The 23,782-nt window shown below is 37.5% G+C and overlaps 1 protein-coding gene across 1 annotated transcript in view; it reads left to right on the top strand.

Moving 5' to 3' along the window:
* The window catches only part of cntnap2a (contactin associated protein 2a), a 285,382-nt gene that overhangs the window by 201,858 nt on the left and 59,742 nt on the right, over positions 1-23,782 (top strand). The window contains exons 16-17 of the mRNA XM_007547884.2: positions 3,528-3,684; positions 21,921-22,048. Coding sequence (XP_007547946.1) covers positions 3,528-3,684; positions 21,921-22,048 — 285 coding nt within the window. The remainder of the gene's footprint in view (positions 1-3,527; positions 3,685-21,920; positions 22,049-23,782) is intronic.

The raw sequence follows: 23,782 nt of genomic DNA, 5'->3' as shown, positions 1-23,782 counted from the left end.
ATTATTTATTTAGGGAGCTGAGAGCAGTTCATAGATTGTGGCCGCCATATGGTGGCAACTCTTTGTGAGACTGGTGTTTCTTCGTTTTTGGCTACAGCACTCCTATAATGAGAGAGGGAGACTGATTAGTAATGCTCCACAGTTGTGCCAATCAGTACTACCTGGCACTTGTCCCTGAACCACATTAATAAACCTCTTCCTCTGCAGCTGAGAATCATCTACATCCCGCCACCTCGGTGTCCAAGCACTCTTCATTCGGCGCAGCTTTGTTTGGACCTTTTGTTTGGACCGTTTCCAGTAGATGTGTGAGACAAAGCAGTAGATTACCTTGACCTTTTGGGACAATGCAGTCCTGGCCTTCAATTTTACACGTTAGAAGACCAGACAGGAGCAAGAGAGAATTTCAGAGAGTGAAGCAGTGGGCTAGCATCTAGCTTGAACTTGCTCTATTAGACCAGATCTAAAGCATAATTTTCCTTCATAAAGAGGATGTGTGATTTTGCCCCACTTTTTCTTGCACCTACCTCACATGCATTTTTCGTCTTGGTTTTTACAGATTGTGCCCATTAGCCTGAATCATTTTTAAAATTACTTTACAGTCACCTGCTGCAGATGTGCAAAATGCTTCCTGTGGATCATAACACCATCCAAGTTAGTTGTAGCCTAAAAAGCCAGTTCCCTGTCAATGAAGCTTTGTAAACAAAGTAAAAGAAAATGAGAAATGTGATCAGTAATAAAGCAAAGTTTGAAGTTTTGAAAACAATACATGCTGTAAGCAAATCAAGAAACAGTTGTGCTCAGTGATGAGCATGTTATCAGTTAAAACAAAAGTGGAGCATGCCGAAAGACAAACCAAGCAACTGGTGCTCAAGAAAAAGACACCAGGAGAAAGTTTATTTGTCTAATAAAACAAATAAACAATATACAGAACAGTATTCAACTACTTATCATGTGTGGTATACATGTGTCTGTTTCACATATTCTTAGTCAACTTTCTTCGGACTGTGAAGGCGACTAGAATTTATTTACGTTTATTTACGTTACAGTATGTTCTTCCCATGCTCTCTCCTACTCTCTATTTATCCTCAGCAGAACAGTTTTTATGTTTCTTTCCACGGCCATGCTGGTGCTTCGGTTGTTTTTCATGGCTCTTGCTGTAAAGAGGCTTGTGATGTTGGTGAGGAAACTTCAAAGAGTTATGGAAAATATGATGCAAATCATCAGAACTTGCCAAGGCTGAGGTCATTTCTTTAACAAAATCTAAAAGTTGACTCATGTTTAAACAGCAGTGATGTTTTTTTTGTTTGTTTGTTTGTTTGTTTGTTTGTTTGTTTGTTTTGGTTGTTTTTTTGTTTTGTTTTTTTGCTTTACTTTTTGCTTTAATGACACTGTCTGCTTTGTCCAATATAGTTTAGAAATGTAAAACGTTTTTTGTGTTGCCTAATACGTGAAGGTTTATATCATGTGGGTGAATGAAGGACACAAATATGGGAAAGCAGGGATACTGGAGGGAGGATTGATGCATAAAACAACAGGTCTTAATAATGGAAAACAAAGTCTACCTTTCAAAGACCAGAGCAAAAACAAAATCCCAGCAGGGGTGAAACAGCAGAGACAAAATGAACACACACGGAGAGAGAGATGTGATCACTGGAGAAAGAAACGGGTGGACTGACAAAAAGGGAGACCGACTGAGTGGATGACAAGAAGGTTGCGAGACCTGGGAGAATCTAATGGAATGAATGATTGAGAAGAAGCAGAAACCACAAACTGAGCAATCATGAAACTAAGCAAAGCAGGAATCACCCAAAGTCCCAAATCCAACGGTTACAATGAAACTCTAAAAGAGGAAAGCAAAGCAAAAAGAGAAGTACATGGAATACAGAGAATATAAAAACTAAAGTGTCAGATAAGAGGCAAAGGTCTACAAAAAGAAACTAAAATTAAAGATGCGAGCCTTAGAGTACAGAAAATAAATATACACAAATACAAAGTCTTTCACATATGACATATCACATAAATCTGGACTTGCATTGAGGGGAAAAAAAAGTTTCCTGGCATGCTAGTGAAAAACTCTGCATCTAAATAGCCATTGTGTACAACGTGCAAGAAGTTTTTGGTATGTCTTATTTTATTTTTTTTATTTTTTTATTTAGGGAGAGATGTAAATTCGAGAGTGACACACTGATGATGTTTTGTATCCCTTTGGTACTTGTACTTCTGCTCGAAAGATCTACTTAAGTGAGAGGAGTGTACTTACATTCACTTGTCTTTCATTTTGAACATGTTCAAAGAGGCTACGGATCCCTTTCAGGGTCAATGACTTAACAAGATGAGTGGCTCTCGTGGATATTCTGGCCAGGTTGGCTGTGCTGTGGGATCGCTGCTCCAAGTGCGAGGCTGAAACGGTGCTAGATAAACTAACTCTCACTTGTATGGAAGTGCAACAGCAAGAAGAGAGTCGCATGAACACATAAAATGAGAGCACGAGGAAGTCTCTTGAGGCAGCGCTGTTAATCCTACTGATGATGGCTTGTCTGAACAGTGGCCTGAAGAGAGATGAAGCTAATTCTCTTCACAAGAGCAATAAAACCGTGGGTCACCAAGGCCGAGCACGCACACACACACATACACACAGTAAAGAGACACATAGACACATTTTTAGCTTCCTCCTGGAGTTTAGCCCCGCACACTGTGATAATGCAATATATCAAGCCTCTCAATGCAGTTTTGCTTCATCAAGAGTCTGCTTCAATCCCTTTCTGTGAAAAGGATGGCTCAGGAGATTCCATTGGCTTTGATGGCATTTTACAAACTGTCATTGACCATCCAGTTTATTTCCTAGGAATAAAGTTACAAACCTAATATTCTTTTAAACCTCATATTGATTTTTTTTTAGTATTTTACTTTGCTATGATATATTGCCTGCCACCTATGCATTCACACTTTTCTCTCAGCATAGTTACCGTCACATGCCAGAAAATATTGTTCAAGGCAAATAAAACAATATCACATTTCTTCTCGACAGTCAGCAGTTCTTCACCTTTTATCTGACAATGGACGCATCCACACAAGCAGCATAAAGAGATGCACTCAAAAGAGCTTATAAATACTCTGGCATTGTTATACGTACATGCCTCGTGTAGAAATGAATGAAAATGCAACGCTGAGCCTGTGTTTGTGTTGTAAACCCCCTTGAATGATCTGTGACTAGTTGTGTCTGTCAGTCTCAGAGGTACTTGCGTGTCTAAACATGGTGAGCAAATGAATTTCATTCAGCAGGCAGCTATCGGTGGTCAATATTGTCTTATTTAAAGAAACCTCGATAAAATGTTTGGGAGTTATCGACGTTTCAACATATTGAATTTAAAGGGTTCAACAAACAATTTTACCTCCTCCACACTTGTTTGCATTTTCGTCCGTCCGTTTTGCCTTTCTGCAAGGAGTCAAATAAGCAGCACGGCGGACACACAGAGGATGGAAAAAGACTGACAGGTTTCCCTTTGCATTTTGTGTTTCACTCATAGACGGACCCCCTTACACATGGTGGGTTGGCCGAGGCAGCGAGAAGCATTTTTATTGGGGCGGATCAGGACCTGGGATAGAAAAGTGCGCCTGTGGCATGGACAAAAACTGCACCGACCCCAAGTACGACTGCAACTGTGACGCAGATGCCAAACAATGGTAAGTAATTGCAACTTTGTACCTGTGCAAGAGCTGAGTATTTGGATCAGCATAAACAGGCATATAAGCTTGCCTCAATTATTAATGTTCACACATTGAAAAAAGGAAATATGCTATTATCAGCAGCTTTGATCTGTCATTGGATTTTTTTTTTGGTATTTTTATTGTTTTTTGCAAATGTATTTAACTCACAAAAGTTCAAAGGAAATGGGTTGTACCCAACAAGCCGATTTTCACCTATAATCCCAGACAGGTTGGGGGTATAATGCTAAAAGAGAATTTAAATAAAAGAGATCTTAACAAAAGGCAAATATTTAAGTCATCAACACTTCTACCAACAAAACTACTTTAAGAAGAAAACAACAAAATGAAACTTTTTTTTTTTTTAAGTAACAGAGGTTAAAATGTCCATACATGTTCTTCTGGGTAAGAATGAACTGATGACTGTCATAAAGCTGGTAGTTAGCCAAAATGGACACCCTTTTAGGTAAGCTTGTCATAAACGTTGTACTTTTATGTTTTCCTTCACTAATATGGGAAATGTGGTTCTTTGCCCAGGGCAGCACATGCCGCAGTGACACCTGGATGCAAAAAGATGTTGTCAGTTGCAACCTGAAAGCAGCTTTGCTTGTTTGAAAATAATGCTTAACTCCAAAGGTGCAAAAATATTACACTAAGGTCTGAATACCAAAGTTTTTCATTCAAGTGAAAATTGAACCAGCTATATTGGATACAACAAAGTGAAAACTAGGTTCATCTTTTACTTTCACAACAAACGACAAATCAGGCACTTTGCAAGACATTCAGGTCCAACTCACATCTGTCTTTTTGTGGCATGTATAACTTGTGTATGTTTGAAAGTAGAAATTATGTTGAGCTATATTTAACTCCTTCTCAAATGTAACTAAACAATGACTTAAAGATAATGAAGTTAAGACTGACTGACGCTATCTAGCATAGGGTGTACAGTTTCCTCTCATCCCTGAAACAAGGTAGATTCGCCAAAGCTCAAAGAATGTATAAAAACATGATTACATCTATCGACATTTTTTCACAACAGCTGATCATTGATGAACGGAATATGTTAGATTAACTTTACAACCAAGAAATCCAAAGAAAGACTTGAGCAAAACAGCTAATCAACAAACCCATTAAACAAAAGAGTGCATATAATTGATTCTTAATGCAAAAGTAGTTCTTAAAAAAAAAACTGGGGCAAGTTACTGAATAATTTGACGGATCAGATAAACGGATCCATCCAAACGAAACCTATGCAACAGTGAAGCAGAACAGACTCCATTCTCCTTATCATTTCTCTTTGTGCCGCTGAGCAGCAGCATTTGTACATCTGTTTATCTGAGCTGGTAGTTAATCTGAATCTATTATAAATGTATCACACACACACACACAGTTTGAAACCTTGGTGTGTATTTGTGGGCTCTTTTGATTTTCTTTATTAAGCTCTACTGCATCTCCACAAATGAAACCATAGCAGAAAAAGTGCAGCATGGCCAATTGCTATACAGAATATACAGAATAAATATAAGTGGTAAGGGAGATAGTAGACATAAATTGCACCATTTAGATATTGTGTATTTCACCCAGTAAAGTATGATGCTTATCATAATTGTTCCTGTGCTTTGGATTCCTTCTATAAACAGTGCAATAGTGTTTGGGTGTAACAGTTTAGCGAAGAAGGCAAGTGTTGGGATTTGTTGAATCTATGCCATTTGGAGTTCGACCTTGCTATGGCTTTGGGAGAAAAAAAACTTTTTAGTCTGTGGGGCTTGTTTTGCTTTGGTTTATTGTTTATGTTCAAAAATAATTGATGCAACTACTAGAGGGTAACAGGTCAAATAACTGAGAACAAGCAAGAGGTGCAAAGTATCCGTCCGGATTAAGTTGCTTCTTACAAGATACTTTTAACAATGCAGTGAATATCTTACCTTTCTGTTAGCTTTAGTGCTGAAACAAAGATGTGCTAATTCAGACATACTGGCTATTGTATAGTTATATATAAATAGTCATAAGAGGGCTTTGCAGTGACATGATCATCAACAACACTCAAGTAGGTTGTCCTATTTAAACAATGCATACTTAGGTACCTAACGTGTGCCACGAAGCAACCCCCACACCATTGTACAATTTTTGATTTAAAAGCTAAAATTCAAGCTCATTGGACAACACAGTGTTTCCAATCAATATTTCCAATCTGTTTTCATCTAATTTTCCTGAGCCTCTGTAAACTGCAGCCAGAGTTTTCTGTTCTCGGCGGACTACTCGGGCACCCTGTGAGGTTTTCTGCTGTTATAGTACATCTGCTTCAAAGTTTGACATATTTTGCATTTCGAGGCGGCATTCTGCATAAATCAGTTTTGTTTTTGCTGCTGTTACTTCTCTATCATCTCAAACCAGTCTGTCCATTTACCACTAACCTCTGATGCGGACAAAACATCTTTGCTCACAAGATATTTTTACCATTTTTAATCACTTTCTGTGTTTACAAATAATCAAAATCCCAGAGGATCATCAGTTTCTGATCACACAGGCCGGCCCATTGTTTTAGTAGTTCTTCCTTTTCCTAATTGTTGCCATGTGATTAAGCATTAGTTGTTTNCATTTTCCCCGGAGCGCCTCCTCAAAGCTGCAAGTCGAATGCTGAGATTCCACCTCACAGAGCCACGCAGCTCCACCACTGAGCTCCTTAAGACTAGCGCCAGTAGCAATTAGCAAACACCAGGTGGAACTGCGTTTCTGCTGAGGTCATCAAACGAGCTACTTCTCCGTGCAGCAGTGGTTGTTAATGAGTTGATGCACATGCTGAAGGCGTAGTGTCGGAAAGAGCAGGAGCTTCTTAAAGCCCAATTTGAAGACGTTAAATTGTGAAGCCAAATTTCTTTTAGATTATGTTTAATATATCCAGCATTTTTATAACACAGTTGCATAACTGATTGTGTTACCTTCAATTGGTATAAATGAAATGACCTAATTATGTCAAGTTGGTATTTTTACATAATGACCATTAATAATATAACAATTACTATACCACTCAATACACACAAACACTATACCTTTTGTTTCAGCCACATTTTTTCCAAAGCGAACAACTGTCTAACTCTTACGATGTCCAGTTCATTGAATTTCAAAAGCAGTGTTATTTTTCTGCCTACTGTCACAAAGTGGGGCCCTCGGAGGAAATTGTTAGAATTCTTCATCATGGACAGGGACCAACTAATGTCCCCTGACACGACTTGTGGATGGCCAAGAAAAAAAAAAAAACAGGGTCAAACAGTGCTGCCCACTCAGCAAAACTCAATTTGTTCTCAAACTGTGTGTGACTCTCAAGTGCTTGATATAGGAAATTTGAATCCCCTCAATCATCAAAGTGGGATAGAGTGGAGGCAATGTCAGGCAAAAAGATAGAAATTGACTGTGACAAGCTGATATTTCAGTTTATCAGGGAAAAAAAACCCTCAAATATGAGTTTTCTGCCTACCACTTTTGCATCAGATTGCTCACTGAAGATGGATGTTTATGTCAGAACGAAACTATAAGGCCCCTTTTCATTCACACAGCAAAATCTCTCATTTTCCTGCATTACTGGGTCTGTTTTTCTTACTGTCATTATTCCTATCTCTTAACCCCCTATCTCTGTCCTACTGCATCTGTTCCCCTCTGTGTCTTCTCTCTGCGGCTCAATCTGTCTGTAGTTGTGGGAGTTTCAACAAAGCAGAGCAGACATGATGAAGATGTGGACATTAACCTCCTGGATAAGAGAGGAGATAAATAACTGAGTGTGTCTGTGGGTGGGTTGGTAGGTGTGTGGGTGTGTGTGTGCATTTTTGTATATTACTTAAGTAACAAATAGATCACAACAAGTGCTGCTGTGTGGTTGTCCCTGAGGACAGAGGAGGAACACAACCCCAGGCCTTATCAATCTGTCATGGCTGCTTTCTCCTCTCCTATAAACATTATCCATGTTTGTGGGGGGATTTGGTGGTGAAGCAGAAAGGGATTAGGATAGATGCAGAGAGTTAAGGTTATAAAGAACAGACAAACACGCTGTCTAAGCTTTTATAAAGCTGGTTATTTTTAACAATGGATGGATGAATGGATGGATGGATGTTAAACACATTATATTTAATTGCACTAGGTAGACTTGCACGAATGTGAGTGTGTTGTACCACTTTGTGTACACTAATCACACTTTTTACCTTGCAAGTTTCCTCCCTTGAAGAGATGCCTACTTTTTTTTCTTCTTCTCAAAGACACAAGGACGCACCTACACACCAAAAAAACAAAAAAAAACAAAAAGCCACTCGGAGCCATCTTGGCAGCGGCCTCTCTCTGCGGATCTTCATCTGAACTCTGTGCCAGGCTGATTTCATCTCTCCCCCCTAACATCTTCACCCATCAGTGCTGCTGTGCTCTCATCTCTCTTTCCACTCTTTTTCCTCTCTCCTTCTCCACTCATGAGTTGTTTGTGTTGGCAGAACAAACCAAACCACACAGGAGACTTAAGCTGGCACAATACATGGCTCCCATTCCACCTGATGCCCCGCCGTCCCCCTCCTCCTGCCTCCTCTCATCTTCCCCCCTATCACAGACACCCAAGATGTGAAAGTGGTCAAGTGTGTCGTTTTGGCACTGGAATACTCGATTTTTGCTGTTTTTCCCTACAAAAATAGAGAAAACTTTGATAAGGCATTGTAAGTAACAGGCAAATTATCAAGTGATTTTTATTTTTTATGTTCTTTCCATGAGATAAGAAAAAAATCAGCTAATTTGTGAGCTTAAATGTTTTACTTAATCACTGCAGCATCAGAGGGTTTACTCAGAGGAGCAGTACCATGAAAATGTACATGGATTTAATTTTTTTTTTTCAATGTTATTAACTTCACAACCACAAAACTAAATCCATTTAATTGGAAAGTTATGTGATGGAGCTTCATGCCTCAGACCAGCCCACGCTGGATTACAATCTATCATTATTGATATCTTTTAAAATAGTACATGTTAAATCTACAATAGTCCTCTCTTTGTAATATAGTGCGTTTTTGCTTCACAGTATAGATTTCATATCAAACTTGCCAAACAATATTCTACTCAAGACATCCTTTTTCCATGATATCAGAAAATATATTTTCTCAAATAAGTGTTTGGAGATTAAATACTTTCTGCTTTCCTTCTTTTAAACAATGACCATGAGCAGTGACCCTGTTACATCAGGTTAAATTCAAAGACAACCTCTCCATAAATGTCAGACCGGCCCACCAGGAAATCTCCCAGTTTTCCCAATCAGGATTATAACAGAGCAATAAAGTTGCTTTCCTCCCCTGATAAGCAAGATATATTATTGTATTATTATTATTATTTATTTAGGGAGCTGAGAGCAGTTCATAGATTGTGGCCGCCATATGGTGGCAACTCTTTGTGAGACTGGTGTTTCTTCGTTTTTGGCTACAGCACTCCTATAATGAGAGAGGGAGACTGATTAGTAATGCTCCACAGTTGTGCCAATCAGTACTACCTGGCACTTGTCCCTGAACCACATTAATAAACCTCTTCCTCTGCAGCTGAGAATCATCTACATCCCGCCACCTCGGTGTCCAAGCACTCTTCATTCGGCGCAGCTTTGTTTGGACCTTTTGTTTGGACCGTTTCCAGTAGATGTGTGAGACAAAGCAGTAGATTACCTTGACCTTTTGGGACAATGCAGTCCTGGCCTTCAATTTTACACGTTAGAAGACCAGACAGGAGCAAGAGAGAATTTCAGAGAGTGAAGCAGTGGGCTAGCATCTAGCTTGAACTTGCTCTATTAGACCAGATCTAAAGCATAATTTTCCTTCATAAAGAGGATGTGTGATTTTGCCCCACTTTTTCTTGCACCTACCTCACATGCATTTTTCGTCTTGGTTTTTACAGATTGTGCCCATTAGCCTGAATCATTTTTAAAATTACTTTACAGTCACCTGCTGCAGATGTGCAAAATGCTTCCTGTGGATCATAACACCATCCAAGTTAGTTGTAGCCTAAAAAGCCAGTTCCCTGTCAATGAAGCTTTGTAAACAAAGTAAAAGAAAATGAGAAATGTGATCAGTAATAAAGCAAAGTTTGAAGTTTTGAAAACAATACATGCTGTAAGCAAATCAAGAAACAGTTGTGCTCAGTGATGAGCATGTTATCAGTTAAAACAAAAGTGGAGCATGCCGAAAGACAAACCAAGCAACTGGTGCTCAAGAAAAAGACACCAGGAGAAAGTTTATTTGTCTAATAAAACAAATAAACAATATACAGAACAGTATTCAACTACTTATCATGTGTGGTATACATGTGTCTGTTTCACATATTCTTAGTCAACTTTCTTCGGACTGTGAAGGCGACTAGAATTTATTTACGTTTATTTACGTTACAGTATGTTCTTCCCATGCTCTCTCCTACTCTCTATTTATCCTCAGCAGAACAGTTTTTATGTTTCTTTCCACGGCCATGCTGGTGCTTCGGTTGTTTTTCATGGCTCTTGCTGTAAAGAGGCTTGTGATGTTGGTGAGGAAACTTCAAAGAGTTATGGAAAATATGATGCAAATCATCAGAACTTGCCAAGGCTGAGGTCATTTCTTTAACAAAATCTAAAAGTTGACTCATGTTTAAACAGCAGTGATGTTTTTTTTGTTTGTTTGTTTGTTTGTTTGTTTGTTTGTTTGTTTTGGTTGTTTTTTTGTTTTGTTTTTTTGCTTTACTTTTTGCTTTAATGACACTGTCTGCTTTGTCCAATATAGTTTAGAAATGTAAAACGTTTTTTGTGTTGCCTAATACGTGAAGGTTTATATCATGTGGGTGAATGAAGGACACAAATATGGGAAAGCAGGGATACTGGAGGGAGGATTGATGCATAAAACAACAGGTCTTAATAATGGAAAACAAAGTCTACCTTTCAAAGACCAGAGCAAAAACAAAATCCCAGCAGGGGTGAAACAGCAGAGACAAAATGAACACACACGGAGAGAGAGATGTGATCACTGGAGAAAGAAACGGGTGGACTGACAAAAAGGGAGACCGACTGAGTGGATGACAAGAAGGTTGCGAGACCTGGGAGAATCTAATGGAATGAATGATTGAGAAGAAGCAGAAACCACAAACTGAGCAATCATGAAACTAAGCAAAGCAGGAATCACCCAAAGTCCCAAATCCAACGGTTACAATGAAACTCTAAAAGAGGAAAGCAAAGCAAAAAGAGAAGTACATGGAATACAGAGAATATAAAAACTAAAGTGTCAGATAAGAGGCAAAGGTCTACAAAAAGAAACTAAAATTAAAGATGCGAGCCTTAGAGTACAGAAAATAAATATACACAAATACAAAGTCTTTCACATATGACATATCACATAAATCTGGACTTGCATTGAGGGGAAAAAAAAGTTTCCTGGCATGCTAGTGAAAAACTCTGCATCTAAATAGCCATTGTGTACAACGTGCAAGAAGTTTTTGGTATGTCTTATTTTATTTTTTTTATTTTTTTATTTAGGGAGAGATGTAAATTCGAGAGTGACACACTGATGATGTTTTGTATCCCTTTGGTACTTGTACTTCTGCTCGAAAGATCTACTTAAGTGAGAGGAGTGTACTTACATTCACTTGTCTTTCATTTTGAACATGTTCAAAGAGGCTACGGATCCCTTTCAGGGTCAATGACTTAACAAGATGAGTGGCTCTCGTGGATATTCTGGCCAGGTTGGCTGTGCTGTGGGATCGCTGCTCCAAGTGCGAGGCTGAAACGGTGCTAGATAAACTAACTCTCACTTGTATGGAAGTGCAACAGCAAGAAGAGAGTCGCATGAACACATAAAATGAGAGCACGAGGAAGTCTCTTGAGGCAGCGCTGTTAATCCTACTGATGATGGCTTGTCTGAACAGTGGCCTGAAGAGAGATGAAGCTAATTCTCTTCACAAGAGCAATAAAACCGTGGGTCACCAAGGCCGAGCACGCACACACACACATACACACAGTAAAGAGACACATAGACACATTTTTAGCTTCCTCCTGGAGTTTAGCCCCGCACACTGTGATAATGCAATATATCAAGCCTCTCAATGCAGTTTTGCTTCATCAAGAGTCTGCTTCAATCCCTTTCTGTGAAAAGGATGGCTCAGGAGATTCCATTGGCTTTGATGGCATTTTACAAACTGTCATTGAGCATCCAGTTTATTTCCTAGGAATAAAGTTACAAACCTAATATTCTTTTAAACCTCATATTGATTTTTTTTTTTTTAGTATTTTACTTTGCTATGATATATTGCCTGCCACCTATGCATTCACACTTTTCTCTCAGCATAGTTACCGTCACATGCCAGAAAATATTGTTCAAGGCAAATAAAACAATATCACATTTCTTCTCGACAGTCAGCAGTTCTTCACCTTTTATCTGACAATGGACGCATCCACACAAGCAGCATAAAGAGATGCACTCAAAAGAGCTTATAAATACTCTGGCATTGTTATACGTACATGCCTCGTGTAGAAATGAATGAAAATGCAACGCTGAGCCTGTGTTTGTGTTGTAAACCCCCTTGAATGATCTGTGACTAGTTGTGTCTGTCAGTCTCAGAGGTACTTGCGTGTCTAAACATGGTGAGCAAATGAATTTCATTCAGCAGGCAGCTATCGGTGGTCAATATTGTCTTATTTAAAGAAACCTCGATAAAATGTTTGGGAGTTATCGACGTTTCAACATATTGAATTTAAAGGGTTCAACAAACAATTTTACCTCCTCCACACTTGTTTGCATTTTCGTCCGTCCGTTTTGCCTTTCTGCAAGGAGTCAAATAAGCAGCACGGCGGACACACAGAGGATGGAAAAAGACTGACAGGTTTCCCTTTGCATTTTGTGTTTCACTCATAGACGGACCCCCTTACACATGGTGGGTTGGCCGAGGCAGCGAGAAGCATTTTTATTGGGGCGGATCAGGACCTGGGATAGAAAAGTGCGCCTGTGGCATGGACAAAAACTGCACCGACCCCAAGTACGACTGCAACTGTGACGCAGATGCCAAACAATGGTAAGTAATTGCAACTTTGTACCTGTGCAAGAGCTGAGTATTTGGATCAGCATAAACAGGCATATAAGCTTGCCTCAATTATTAATGTTCACACATTGAAAAAAGGAAATATGCTATTATCAGCAGCTTTGATCTGTCATTGGATTTTTTTTTTGGTATTTTTATTGTTTTTTGCAAATGTATTTAACTCACAAAAGTTCAAAGGAAATGGGTTGTACCCAACAAGCCGATTTTCACCTATAATCCCAGACAGGTTGGGGGTATAATGCTAAAAGAGAATTTAAATAAAAGAGATCTTAACAAAAGGCAAATATTTAAGTCATCAACACTTCTACCAACAAAACTACTTTAAGAAGAAAACAACAAAATGAAACTTTTTTTTTTTTTAAGTAACAGAGGTTAAAATGTCCATACATGTTCTTCTGGGTAAGAATGAACTGATGACTGTCATAAAGCTGGTAGTTAGCCAAAATGGACACCCTTTTAGGTAAGCTTGTCATAAACGTTGTACTTTTATGTTTTCCTTCACTAATATGGGAAATGTGGTTCTTTGCCCAGGGCAGCACATGCCGCAGTGACACCTGGATGCAAAAAGATGTTGTCAGTTGCAACCTGAAAGCAGCTTTGCTTGTTTGAAAATAATGCTTAACTCCAAAGGTGCAAAAATATTACACTAAGGTCTGAATACCAAAGTTTTTCATTCAAGTGAAAATTGAACCAGCTATATTGGATACAACAAAGTGAAAACTAGGTTCATCTTTTACTTTCACAACAAACGACAAATCAGGCACTTTGCAAGACATTCAGGTCCAACTCACATCTGTCTTTTTGTGGCATGTATAACTTGTGTATGTTTGAAAGTAGAAATTATGTTGAGCTATATTTAACTCCTTCTCAAATGTAACTAAACAATGACTTAAAGATAATGAAGTTAAGACTGACTGACGCTATCTAGCATAGGGTGTACAGTTTCCTCTCATCCCTGAAATAAGGTAGATTCGCCAAAGCTCAAAGAATGTATAAAAACATGATTACATCTATCGACATTTTTTCACAACAGCTGATCATTGATGAACGGAATATGTTAGATTAACTTTACAACCAAGAAATTCAAAGAAAGACTTGAGCAAAACAGCTAATCAACAAACCCATTAAACAAAAGAGTGCATATAATTGATTCTTAATGCAAAAGTAGTTCTTAAAAAAAAAACTGGGGCAAGTTACTGAATAATTTGACGGATCAGATAAACGGATCCATCCAAACGAAACCTATGCAACAGTGAAGCAGAACAGACTCCATGCTCCTTATCATTTCTCTTTGTGCCGCTGAGCAGCAGCATTTGTACATCTGTTTATCTGAGCTGGTAGTTAATCTGAATCTATTATAAATGTATCACACACACACACACAGTTTGAAACCTTGGTGTGTATTTGTGGGCTCTTTTGATTTTCTTTATTAAGCTCTACTGCTTCTCCACAAATGAAACCATAGCAGAAAAAGTGCAGCATGGCCAATTGCTATACAGAATATACAGAATAAATATAAGTGGTAAGGGAGATAGTAGACATAAATTGCACCATTTAGATATTGTGTATTTCACCCAGTAAAGTATGATGCTTATCATAATTGTTCCTGTGCTTTGGATTCCTTCTATAAACAGTGCAATAGTGTTTGGGTGTAACAGTTTAGCGAAGAAGGCAAGTGTTGGGATTTACTGAATCTATGCCATTTGGAGTTCGACCTTGCTATGGCTTTGGGAGAAAAAAAACTTTTTAGTCTGTGGGGCTTGTTTTGCTTTGGTTTATTGTTTATGTTCAAAAATAATTGATGCAACTACTAGAGGGTAACAGGTCAAATAACTGAGAACAAGCAAGAGGTGCAAAGTATCCGTCCGGATTAAGTTGCTTCTTACAAGATACTTTTAACAATGCAGTGAATATCTTACCTTTCTGTTAGCTTTAGTGCTGAAACAAAGATGTGCTAATTCAGACATACTGGCTATCGTATAGTTATATATAAATAGTCATAAGAGGGCTTTGCAGTGACATGATCATCAACAACACTCAAGTAGGTTGTCCTATTTAAACAATGCATACTTAGGTACCTAACGTGTGCCACGAAGCATCCCCCACACCATTGTACAATTTTTGATTTAAAAGCTAAAATTCAAGCTCATTGGACAACACAGTGTTTCCAATCAATATTTCCAATCTGTTTTCATCTAATTTTCCTGAGCCTCTGTAAACTGCAGCCAGAGTTTTCTGTTCTCGGCGGACTACTCGGGCACCCTGTGAGGTTTTCTGCTGTTATAGTACATCTGCTTCAAAGTTTGACATATTTTGCATTTCGAGGCGGCATTCTGCATAAATCAGTTTTGTTTTTGCTGCTGTTACTTCTCTATCATCTCAAACCAGTCTGTCCATTTACCACTAACCTCTGATGCGGACAAAACATCTTTGCTCACAAGATATTTTTACCATTTTTAATCACTTTCTGTGTTTACAAATAATGTTTGTGTGTCAAAATCCCAGAGGATCATCAGTTTCTGATCACACAGGCCGGCCCATTGTTTTAGTAGTTCTTCCTTTTCCTAATTGTTGCCATGTGATTAAGCATTAGTTGTTTTCACAAGGAACTGTATAGGTGTACACAATAAAATGGCTACCGGGCATAATTAGTTGTCTATATGAAGCCTTAAATTTATTGTGGCTTTATTTATTTAATTTATTTTTAACATCATTGTGCTTAAGCTAATAAATAAAATAAGAAGAAATGCTGAATGGACCCTGTTCACACAAACAAAACATTTTCCTCTATGTTTACACGGTTTATGAATATTCAAGTAGTGTTTTTCAAGTCTGAGAAACGATTTCTAAAAATGTTTAAAAGATGATTATCTTAAAAACTGAAGGTTTTTTTCTTTTTAACAAACTCAGTTTGTTCTTGACAAACTGAGTGCTGGTGGAAACCATAGCTTTCAGTACATTGTGCATCCCCTCTACTGTTTCTACAATAGCATTATTTTATTTTGCTAATTTTTTTTTTTGTATGTCTTCCAGAATATGTTCTAACGATGTTGCCAGTAAACTCCCCTTGTCTCTGGGAAAAGCTTTTTGCAAACAGGAAAGACTGAATGCCAAAGGGGGAAAATATGATTGCAGTTGTTTTGGCAGAATAATTCAATATGCAACTACTAGAGGGTAACAGGACACTGGATTAAACATGATCCAGTGTTTAATTAATTATTATTTTATTTTGTTAATTCTCTTTTATATGAAAAAATCTCATTTAAAAAAAACAAAACAAAAAAAACTGTTAATCTGCATGTGCATTAAGTTTGTCTTCTAGAGCAGCAAGTTTCTTTTTACCAGGAATGATTTTGACATTAATAATTATAATTTGACTTTAGCATAATGGCATATTTTGGGGAAAAAATTATTAAAATGAAAGCCAATACAGTTCAACAGAAGGTATAAAGTAAATGACCCTACACAGTCGGAGAATATACATTGTCAGAAAATATACCTGGCTTATTTAATTATACTGTAACATTTTTTTTCTGCTCTATTGTACTGAGCAATTTGCAAATAAATTCTTCTCTACACTGAAGACGCAGGATTTTTTTTTTCTACTGGTGGATAAGTGTGGGGCTTGATTTCTGTAGTTATATATCTATAATTAGGAGAAAGAGTCTGGATTTAGTCTTTCTATGGTTTAGAAAAAGTGCATCTGTTCACAGCCACCAAGTCAGTGTCCTTGTTTGGTTGGCCTTTAGTTAATATCTTCTTTTAACAATCTGTTGCACTTATAAAAAAAACTAATTCCATATCTTCAAAAAATGGTCCCTCGTTATTTTTTTTAATACATGTTCTTCTAAGCTCATAAATTATTTAGAAGAGAAATGGAAAGGAATGTTTAGCTAGCACAAGATTTTATGTATGTATTACTCTCATCTCCTATGCTTTATTCTCTCTAGAGTACAATAAGGTATGCCAGAGGTAAACAGTGAAAATAATTCCATTTTTGTCTTGTTAATTCGTAAATCAAATATTCTCTCTATGAAAGCACAGTTTCTTCTTGTTCTTTTTTCAAACAATGTTGAATTTCAGCACTCGTATACCTGTACTGAAGTATCTCCAGCAGTCATGTAACTGGTGGAGTCTACCCAGATTTACCACTTGGAAAATGTACTTCTCTTGTAACAAGGCAACGTCCCAAGAACGGTTATGTAACTTGTATAATTGTTCTTCAGGGACAGAAGAGCATTTATCATTGAGTTTAACCCACCCACAGATTTTCTATTTAGATGAGCAGACTAAACTTGTAAAATATTTTACTTCTATAACACTGCTTAGCGTTCAAATTGATAAATTGTCAGAGTGTCAGGTAAAGGTGATAGATTGTCTGGAAAATTACTTACATTTTTTTCATTTTGTAAAATGTAAAAAAAAAAAAAAAGCTTTTCTCCAAATGTTTCCTGTCAGATTAAGGGGTCATTTATTCTGTTTAAAATTAAATAACCCCTAATATTACTATACATCTGTAGATCTAAATCTGATAGAGCTGCATAGTCTGACTCATCTAATATAGGGGAGAATGAGTAAAATACCACTTTTTTATAGTAATATTTGATTCTTGTCATCTTTCTTTTGAATCTACGAGCTCCAGGTCATAGGTCATAGGTTACCTGTGTCACCTCCAGCAGTAAATGTGTGGGAAGCAGAGTAGATAGATTGCCAGTCAATAACAGCCAATGCATATGACAAACATGACAAAGTTGTGCAAAGTCGTACCTTACTGTAATTTAGAATTGCAAGGTAATTTAATGTGAATTTTTCTGACTTCAGGGGAGAAGTGGAGCATTTTTGAAATAAAATTTAAATTCACAAAAAGAACATTGGATTCAGATTCCATTACTTGAATTGTATAACGGGAAACTCTTGCACTAAGCAACCATTCTAACTATAAAACCATATATCTATGTGGATCCAGAACCAATATTTTTAGCTTACGCACAGTATTTTTATACTGAAAGAAATGACCTCATTGTAATTGGTTGTAAAAACAATTAAATGGTGCATCTTACAAAATTGGGAGTGATCATTAAATGTCATAATTAAGATTCAATTTACTCTCTATTCCTCCTCTAACCTTTTAAACTAGGACATTTCTTTCACTGTCTATAAAAATTTATTTTTTTTCCACAAAGGAGCCTGAAGTTAAAGCAAATTTCATATGAAAGGGCTTAAATTTAACCTATAAATAACACAGATGATGTCTCCAGATTAAACATACAAAGACTGCAGTGTGAGGAACCTTGAAAGATCATGAAGAAAAATATCACAAGTTTATTTCAGTGGAGCAGCTGATTTTTGATATCAAGATAAAAACATAACATTGCCCGTAATTTTTCAAAGTGTACCGTTGTTAAATGGCATTTTGCATTATACTTGAGTGGCTCGAACTGCACAGGGGAGCCAAGCTCACAGAATAAGTGATGAAGATAAAAATTAAATAAATGCATAAAGTAAAAATCCATGGCAACAAATGAAATCCAAACAGAGGAACTGTAATAGAAGGAGTGGGTGAACAGAAAAGACAGGTACTGGGAATGTACGTTGATGGATGGCATACCTGTTCATTACCATTTCATTCCATCTATTTTAGTTTTGTAACCATGTGTAGAACCACTGTGCAAGTCAATTGGTTTAGTAGTTGATTAGTTGATTGAGAAAGCTGAATAGCCCAAGTTATTAAATTTAACTAACTTATTGAAGAGTTTATATTTAAGACCTATTTCCACTGTCATTGGTCCTCATTTCTGCTTATAGCCCGGTACTGTGTACGTCTGGCAAGAATTATTATTATTATTGCCCATTCAGGTCTAGATAGAAACATCCACTGGAATGAAGACAGCATAAAGGGATAAAACACAAAACTGTAGCAGGTAGATATTGGGAGGGGGAATTATAAAGTGGGAAGTCTAGAAAATTCACTGTTTGATGTTTTCTAAAACAGCAGGCACACAGGGGAAATCCAGATGATAGTAAATGAGCTGATAGAGCAAGAAACTGTCTGCTGCTCAGAATAACAGGTTTTTATTGTCAAGGACAAACACGACAACTCAAACAGTTTCTGTTTCTTTAGGCATGCATGTTTCCTCTACAAAGATGAAGAGCAGACTCCAAATCTCAGAGGACTCGCTGCAAGATACACACAGCAGGAAGGCAGAATTGCACTTACTCAAACATGCTGAAAGAAACTTTATTTTCCTGGACTGATGGCGTAAAAATCAACTCTTATCAAAATGATTGTGAGAGACAGGGCAAACATTGCCTAAAGCACCATCTCATCTGTGAAATATGGGACCTGTCTAAACACTCATGCCGTCACTGAAACGAGCACACTGACATTTACTGACAATTTGAATCAGATGGTCACTGCAAAAGAGTACAGAGGCATTCTGGGTCCAGAGATTCACTGGCATGCAAAAAAATTAAAATAAACACACCATGACATGATTTACAGGAAAATAATCCTAAGCATGTAACCAAAACAAGAAGGAATGAACTTACTATCCTTAATTGATTAAATCAATCTGATTATTACTGAGCTGCAGTCAGCACCCTGGAGACCACTTCAAGGGCAGCTGTGTTGAGAGAGTGAGAGATGGAAAAATTATATAATTATTTAGCTTGACGTGTTCTGCATCTGTGGTCATGCTGCAGCGATCTAGCTATGTCTAACAATGGGATTTTAAAAAATATGCGGGGCACAACCTTTACTGTACTCAGCAAACAGCTCTCAACTTTTCACACTTCAACAAAATGACACCAAATCTACTGCTCACTAATTTGAATCTGCATAAAGTCCTGCTTTAATCTATTTTAATCTACTTTTTGCAGCAGGGGTAAGAATTACTGCACAACTGTCATCTGAGCAGTCGTAATGGGGTTTCGTAAAATCAGCACATCAAGTGAAATGTTTGTAGAGCATCTCATAGCACTAAACTTGGTGGGGGGTTTTTTTATATCCACAAGATCGGTTTTGTGCTGCAGTCGGCTATCTACCTCTGATATTCACAGGCTACGAGTCTAAAATATTTTTACTGATTAAAGGTTAATATGCACTGTAAATATACATGTTCACAATTCTCTTCTTCTAATACAGCAAATATAAACATTCTGTGCACGGCATAAAGTGACTGGTGAAAACAATAGTCACTGTAGCTTATTGGAACCCCTAGTAAAGAAGTGGCTTGAAATAGCAATTTTATTGTTGTTAAATTATTTCTGAATACCCTACCCTTTAAATGTAATATATTTATTCAATGAAAAGATAATATGTTATGAAATATGTTTATTTTATAAAATTACAGGTCAAGCATGTTAAGGAGCAAGGTTTTCTTATAAAATGGAATATTATTGGAGTGGGGGATTTTTTTTACGTTACGGCACAATGTCAGTGGCAGACATGCAGCAAAGTCATGTCAATTGTCCAAAACTGAATTGGCCACAACATTTTATGGTCTGGATTATTTTCATATTTAAAGAGTGATAATTCAGTTTTGGTTTACTGATAGAATCCACCGGATTTTTAGTTAAAATCACCTATTTTTTTTTGTCTTTTTTTTTTTTTTCAAAAAGGTACTGATGCCATGCACCCTGAGAGAATTCAGAGACCTTTAGTAAAAGAAATGAATCCTTAGCACAAGTATGGAGGAGAGCATGAATTACTTTCCACATAGTCATCCTTTTCTTCATGGTAAACCCACCTGAAATGTTTGCTACTGAAAAGCTTGACCTTAACGTTGTGTAACCAAAGTACACAGTTGCCTTTAAAGTCAACATCTGTGATGGTAGGAATAAATTATTTATAGAATGTGCATTAGACAAAAAAAAAAAAAAAATCAGTTGTATATATTTTTGAAGAGACTGTCAAAGGTAGCAATCTGTTCTACAGAACAGTCTTGTACTATTAACATGCAAAAACTGACCTGCCTCTGACCATTAACTCATCAAGATTTGCAACAAAGTATGCACAGAGTGAGCTCAGATTGCTATGGAGTAATACAAATAAAGTACGTGACAGAAGAAAAAAAAAAACTGTTGCAAATGTCTGTGCCTTGTGTGAAGCCTTTTTCTTTTTTCACAAGTAACTGCAACCAAAGACACTTTACTTGGCCAAAGTCCAGCGATCTGTTATGTCGCGGCACAATTCAGCACACCCTGTGTGGTTTTGGCGAGAAATTATGTGAGCCAAATGTGCACCACACAGAGGTGGTCTGTCTGTCTGTGTGTGTGTGTGTGTGTGTGTGCGGGTGTGTGTGTGTGTGTGCGTGTGTGTGTGTGTGTGTGTGTTTTTTGTTTTTTTTTCCCTTAAAATCCTCAGCCAGCTGGCAGCACATGTAATCTGTAATTGATATATTAGACACTTGAGGTGCAGCACAAGTCAGTTAATACAGAGCGCTGACTATCTCACTTGGTGAGTCAGTGGTGTAACATCAGCTTGTTGACTTCAACCCCCCTAAAGCCACCTTATTCAGAAAACATGCAAAGGTGACAAAATCGTGTTTTAATTCCATTTTGAATTTCTTTGTCGTAGGGGTAAAAGTTGCGCTTGCAGTAATTTGTACAAAGAATTATTTTTGTTTGAAGGATTTTGTTGTTTTTATTATTGGCCTATGAGAGACTGTTGCTACATTAAAAGATGACCGTATTTCTAAACAAGTTTATGCATCCTTACCGAGGGGTGCTAATAAGCTTAGTACTCATTTTTTTAATCACTGTATGCTTAAAAGTATTTTATAGTGGTGTTCATTCTGCAATATGGCCAAGCAGGTGCTACGTTTGATGAAGGACTAATGTATGCATATCCATAGCTAACATATGTTATGCACAGTTTATTGTGTCGCCCTTTTCAAAAACCACATCTGAAAAGTGAGAGGCTGAAAGGTGTTGATGAAATTTAGTACTGACTCAGTGATAAGTGGTGTTGACAGGAATTATGATGTTATTTTTGAATTATTCTTTTTTTTTTCTGCACAGCTGAACAATGTACAGTAGCAGAACAAAAACGGCTAAATTGTGAAGAGGTTGTATGTTTAAAAAGTAGGCTAAAAGGAGAAATTTGTTTGTAATGTGGGAAATCTTTCTCTTCCTCCTTTTCTTTTTGCTAGGAGGGAAGATTCTGGTCTATTGACATATAAAGAGCACCTGCCTGTTAGCCAGGTTGCCGTTGGTGACACACACAGGCCAGGCTCTGAGGCCAAACTCACTGTTGGACCTCTCCGCTGCCATGGAGATAGTAAGTATTTTGTCATTTAAACATGTGTAGTTGCCTGAGCAGTGGTGGGCTGCTCTTATGATAGATAAACAGCTACTTGGATAAAAAAAAACAAAAAAAACAAAGACAGATTTATAAGGAATATTGGCCCAAAAACAGAGTTTTATAATTTTGTAAGATGTTTGTGAGCTGCAGGACTGATGGATTTCTTCTGAACAAATTTTATTTGTTGAGCTGTATAAAATGAGTTGGCAAGCTTTAGGAGAAAAGTTTGATTGCTCTTTTTTTTATGTTAATGTTAGATTTCTTTTTCTGGTGCCAACATTTCCAATCAGAGCTTTGAATATTAAATGTGTACAGAAAATGAGTTGCAATTTGAAGAAATCACCATGAAATCTTGGGGAAAAGAAAAAAAAAAGCAAATGAGCATTTATCTGCAATTGAACTGATCGTAAAAATGATTGTCTCGCCTAAAAATGTCGTTCTAACTTTTCACATGAAATCTGTATGGTGGGTGTTTTTAATGTGAGCGACACAGCTCACTGCTCAAGGCAACACAGCCCTACGGGTGCTGTGAGCACTCAAAAAAAAAAAAAAAAAAAAAAAAAAAAAAGGAATTATCTTTCACCGGCCCCGACTGAGTTTCTTATTGCCTATTTGCGTCTCCACTCAATAGGAAGTGTAGGGAGTGCCCAACCGCTACGTTGTGAACAATAAAAGCACTGTGAGGGAATATCAGCATCCACCACGACTGGTTAATGACTCTAAAGTAGGATATAACTCCCAGCGCTCAATTAAAGGGCTGTTGCACTGTTTTCTTAGCAAACCTGAAACGCCTGATTCTTTTTAATTGTTCAAAACATTTGAGGGTGCAGAAAGACGGCCTTGCTCAATGTTTAACTGATGCCATGAAAGTCATTGGATCTATATCATAAAGTATATTTAACAATAGGCACCGACGTTGTTTAGCTTATTCAACCTAAACTACATTTTGTATCGGGTTAGTGGAGGCCAGTTACGTTTTCAGGTCAGCTCTTTAGAGAAAAGATGAGCAGTCTTCCAGAACCAACAACAGGAATCTCAGTTGCATTTTATTTTGGAGACGTTGTATTGAAAGACATGAAAGAGACTGAAGGGATCTGATGTACTTTGGCTCAGAATACATAAAAAGTTTTCCAAAAGGTAACCCAGAGCCAAATCATGCTGCGCATACTGGTATCAGTCAGATCTTTGAATGAACTTTAGAGAAACTTTCAAAGCCGGCGTGAGCTCATATAGATTAGTTTCTGGGGCAAAGGCGACCTTTGAACGAGGCTGAAGGACTGCAGTTACAGTGACCTAATTGAGAAGCAATATGTGTGTTAATGAGTTTCTCCAAGTCATCTGTGGAAGGGAGCACTTTCATTTTCAAGTCATTTCTCAGCTGGTTGGAGAGACTGCATAACCTTTGTGAAGTTCACATCAAAGGTTGAATGAAGAGAGCACCCCCAGTCACTGTGATATGGCTCTTATTAAAAATCACCGTTTCATATATTGTGTGCAGCTTTTAAACAGTCAGGGAGAGCAAAGGCCACTTTTGTTATTCGGTGCTAAGGGAAACCGTTAATGGTACTCCAGCAGGTTCTTTTTTTATTTCTTTTTTTATAAAACAGTTGTCTGTCAAAGCTGAGTCAATGAATGTGCTATTTTACAAAGTAGTAGAATATGTTGGGCAAAAGGTATTCCCGTTCTACATGTGAGCTTGGCACGTATGTT

The sequence above is a fragment of the Poecilia formosa genome, unplaced genomic scaffold (assembly GCF_000485575.1).
Source record: "Poecilia formosa unplaced genomic scaffold, Poecilia_formosa-5.1.2 Scaffold22, whole genome shotgun sequence".
Classification (NCBI taxonomy): Eukaryota; Metazoa; Chordata; class Actinopteri; order Cyprinodontiformes; family Poeciliidae; genus Poecilia; species Poecilia formosa.
Note: the sequence above shows the minus strand (reverse complement) of the source record. Positions and strands in the feature narration are given on the sequence as shown.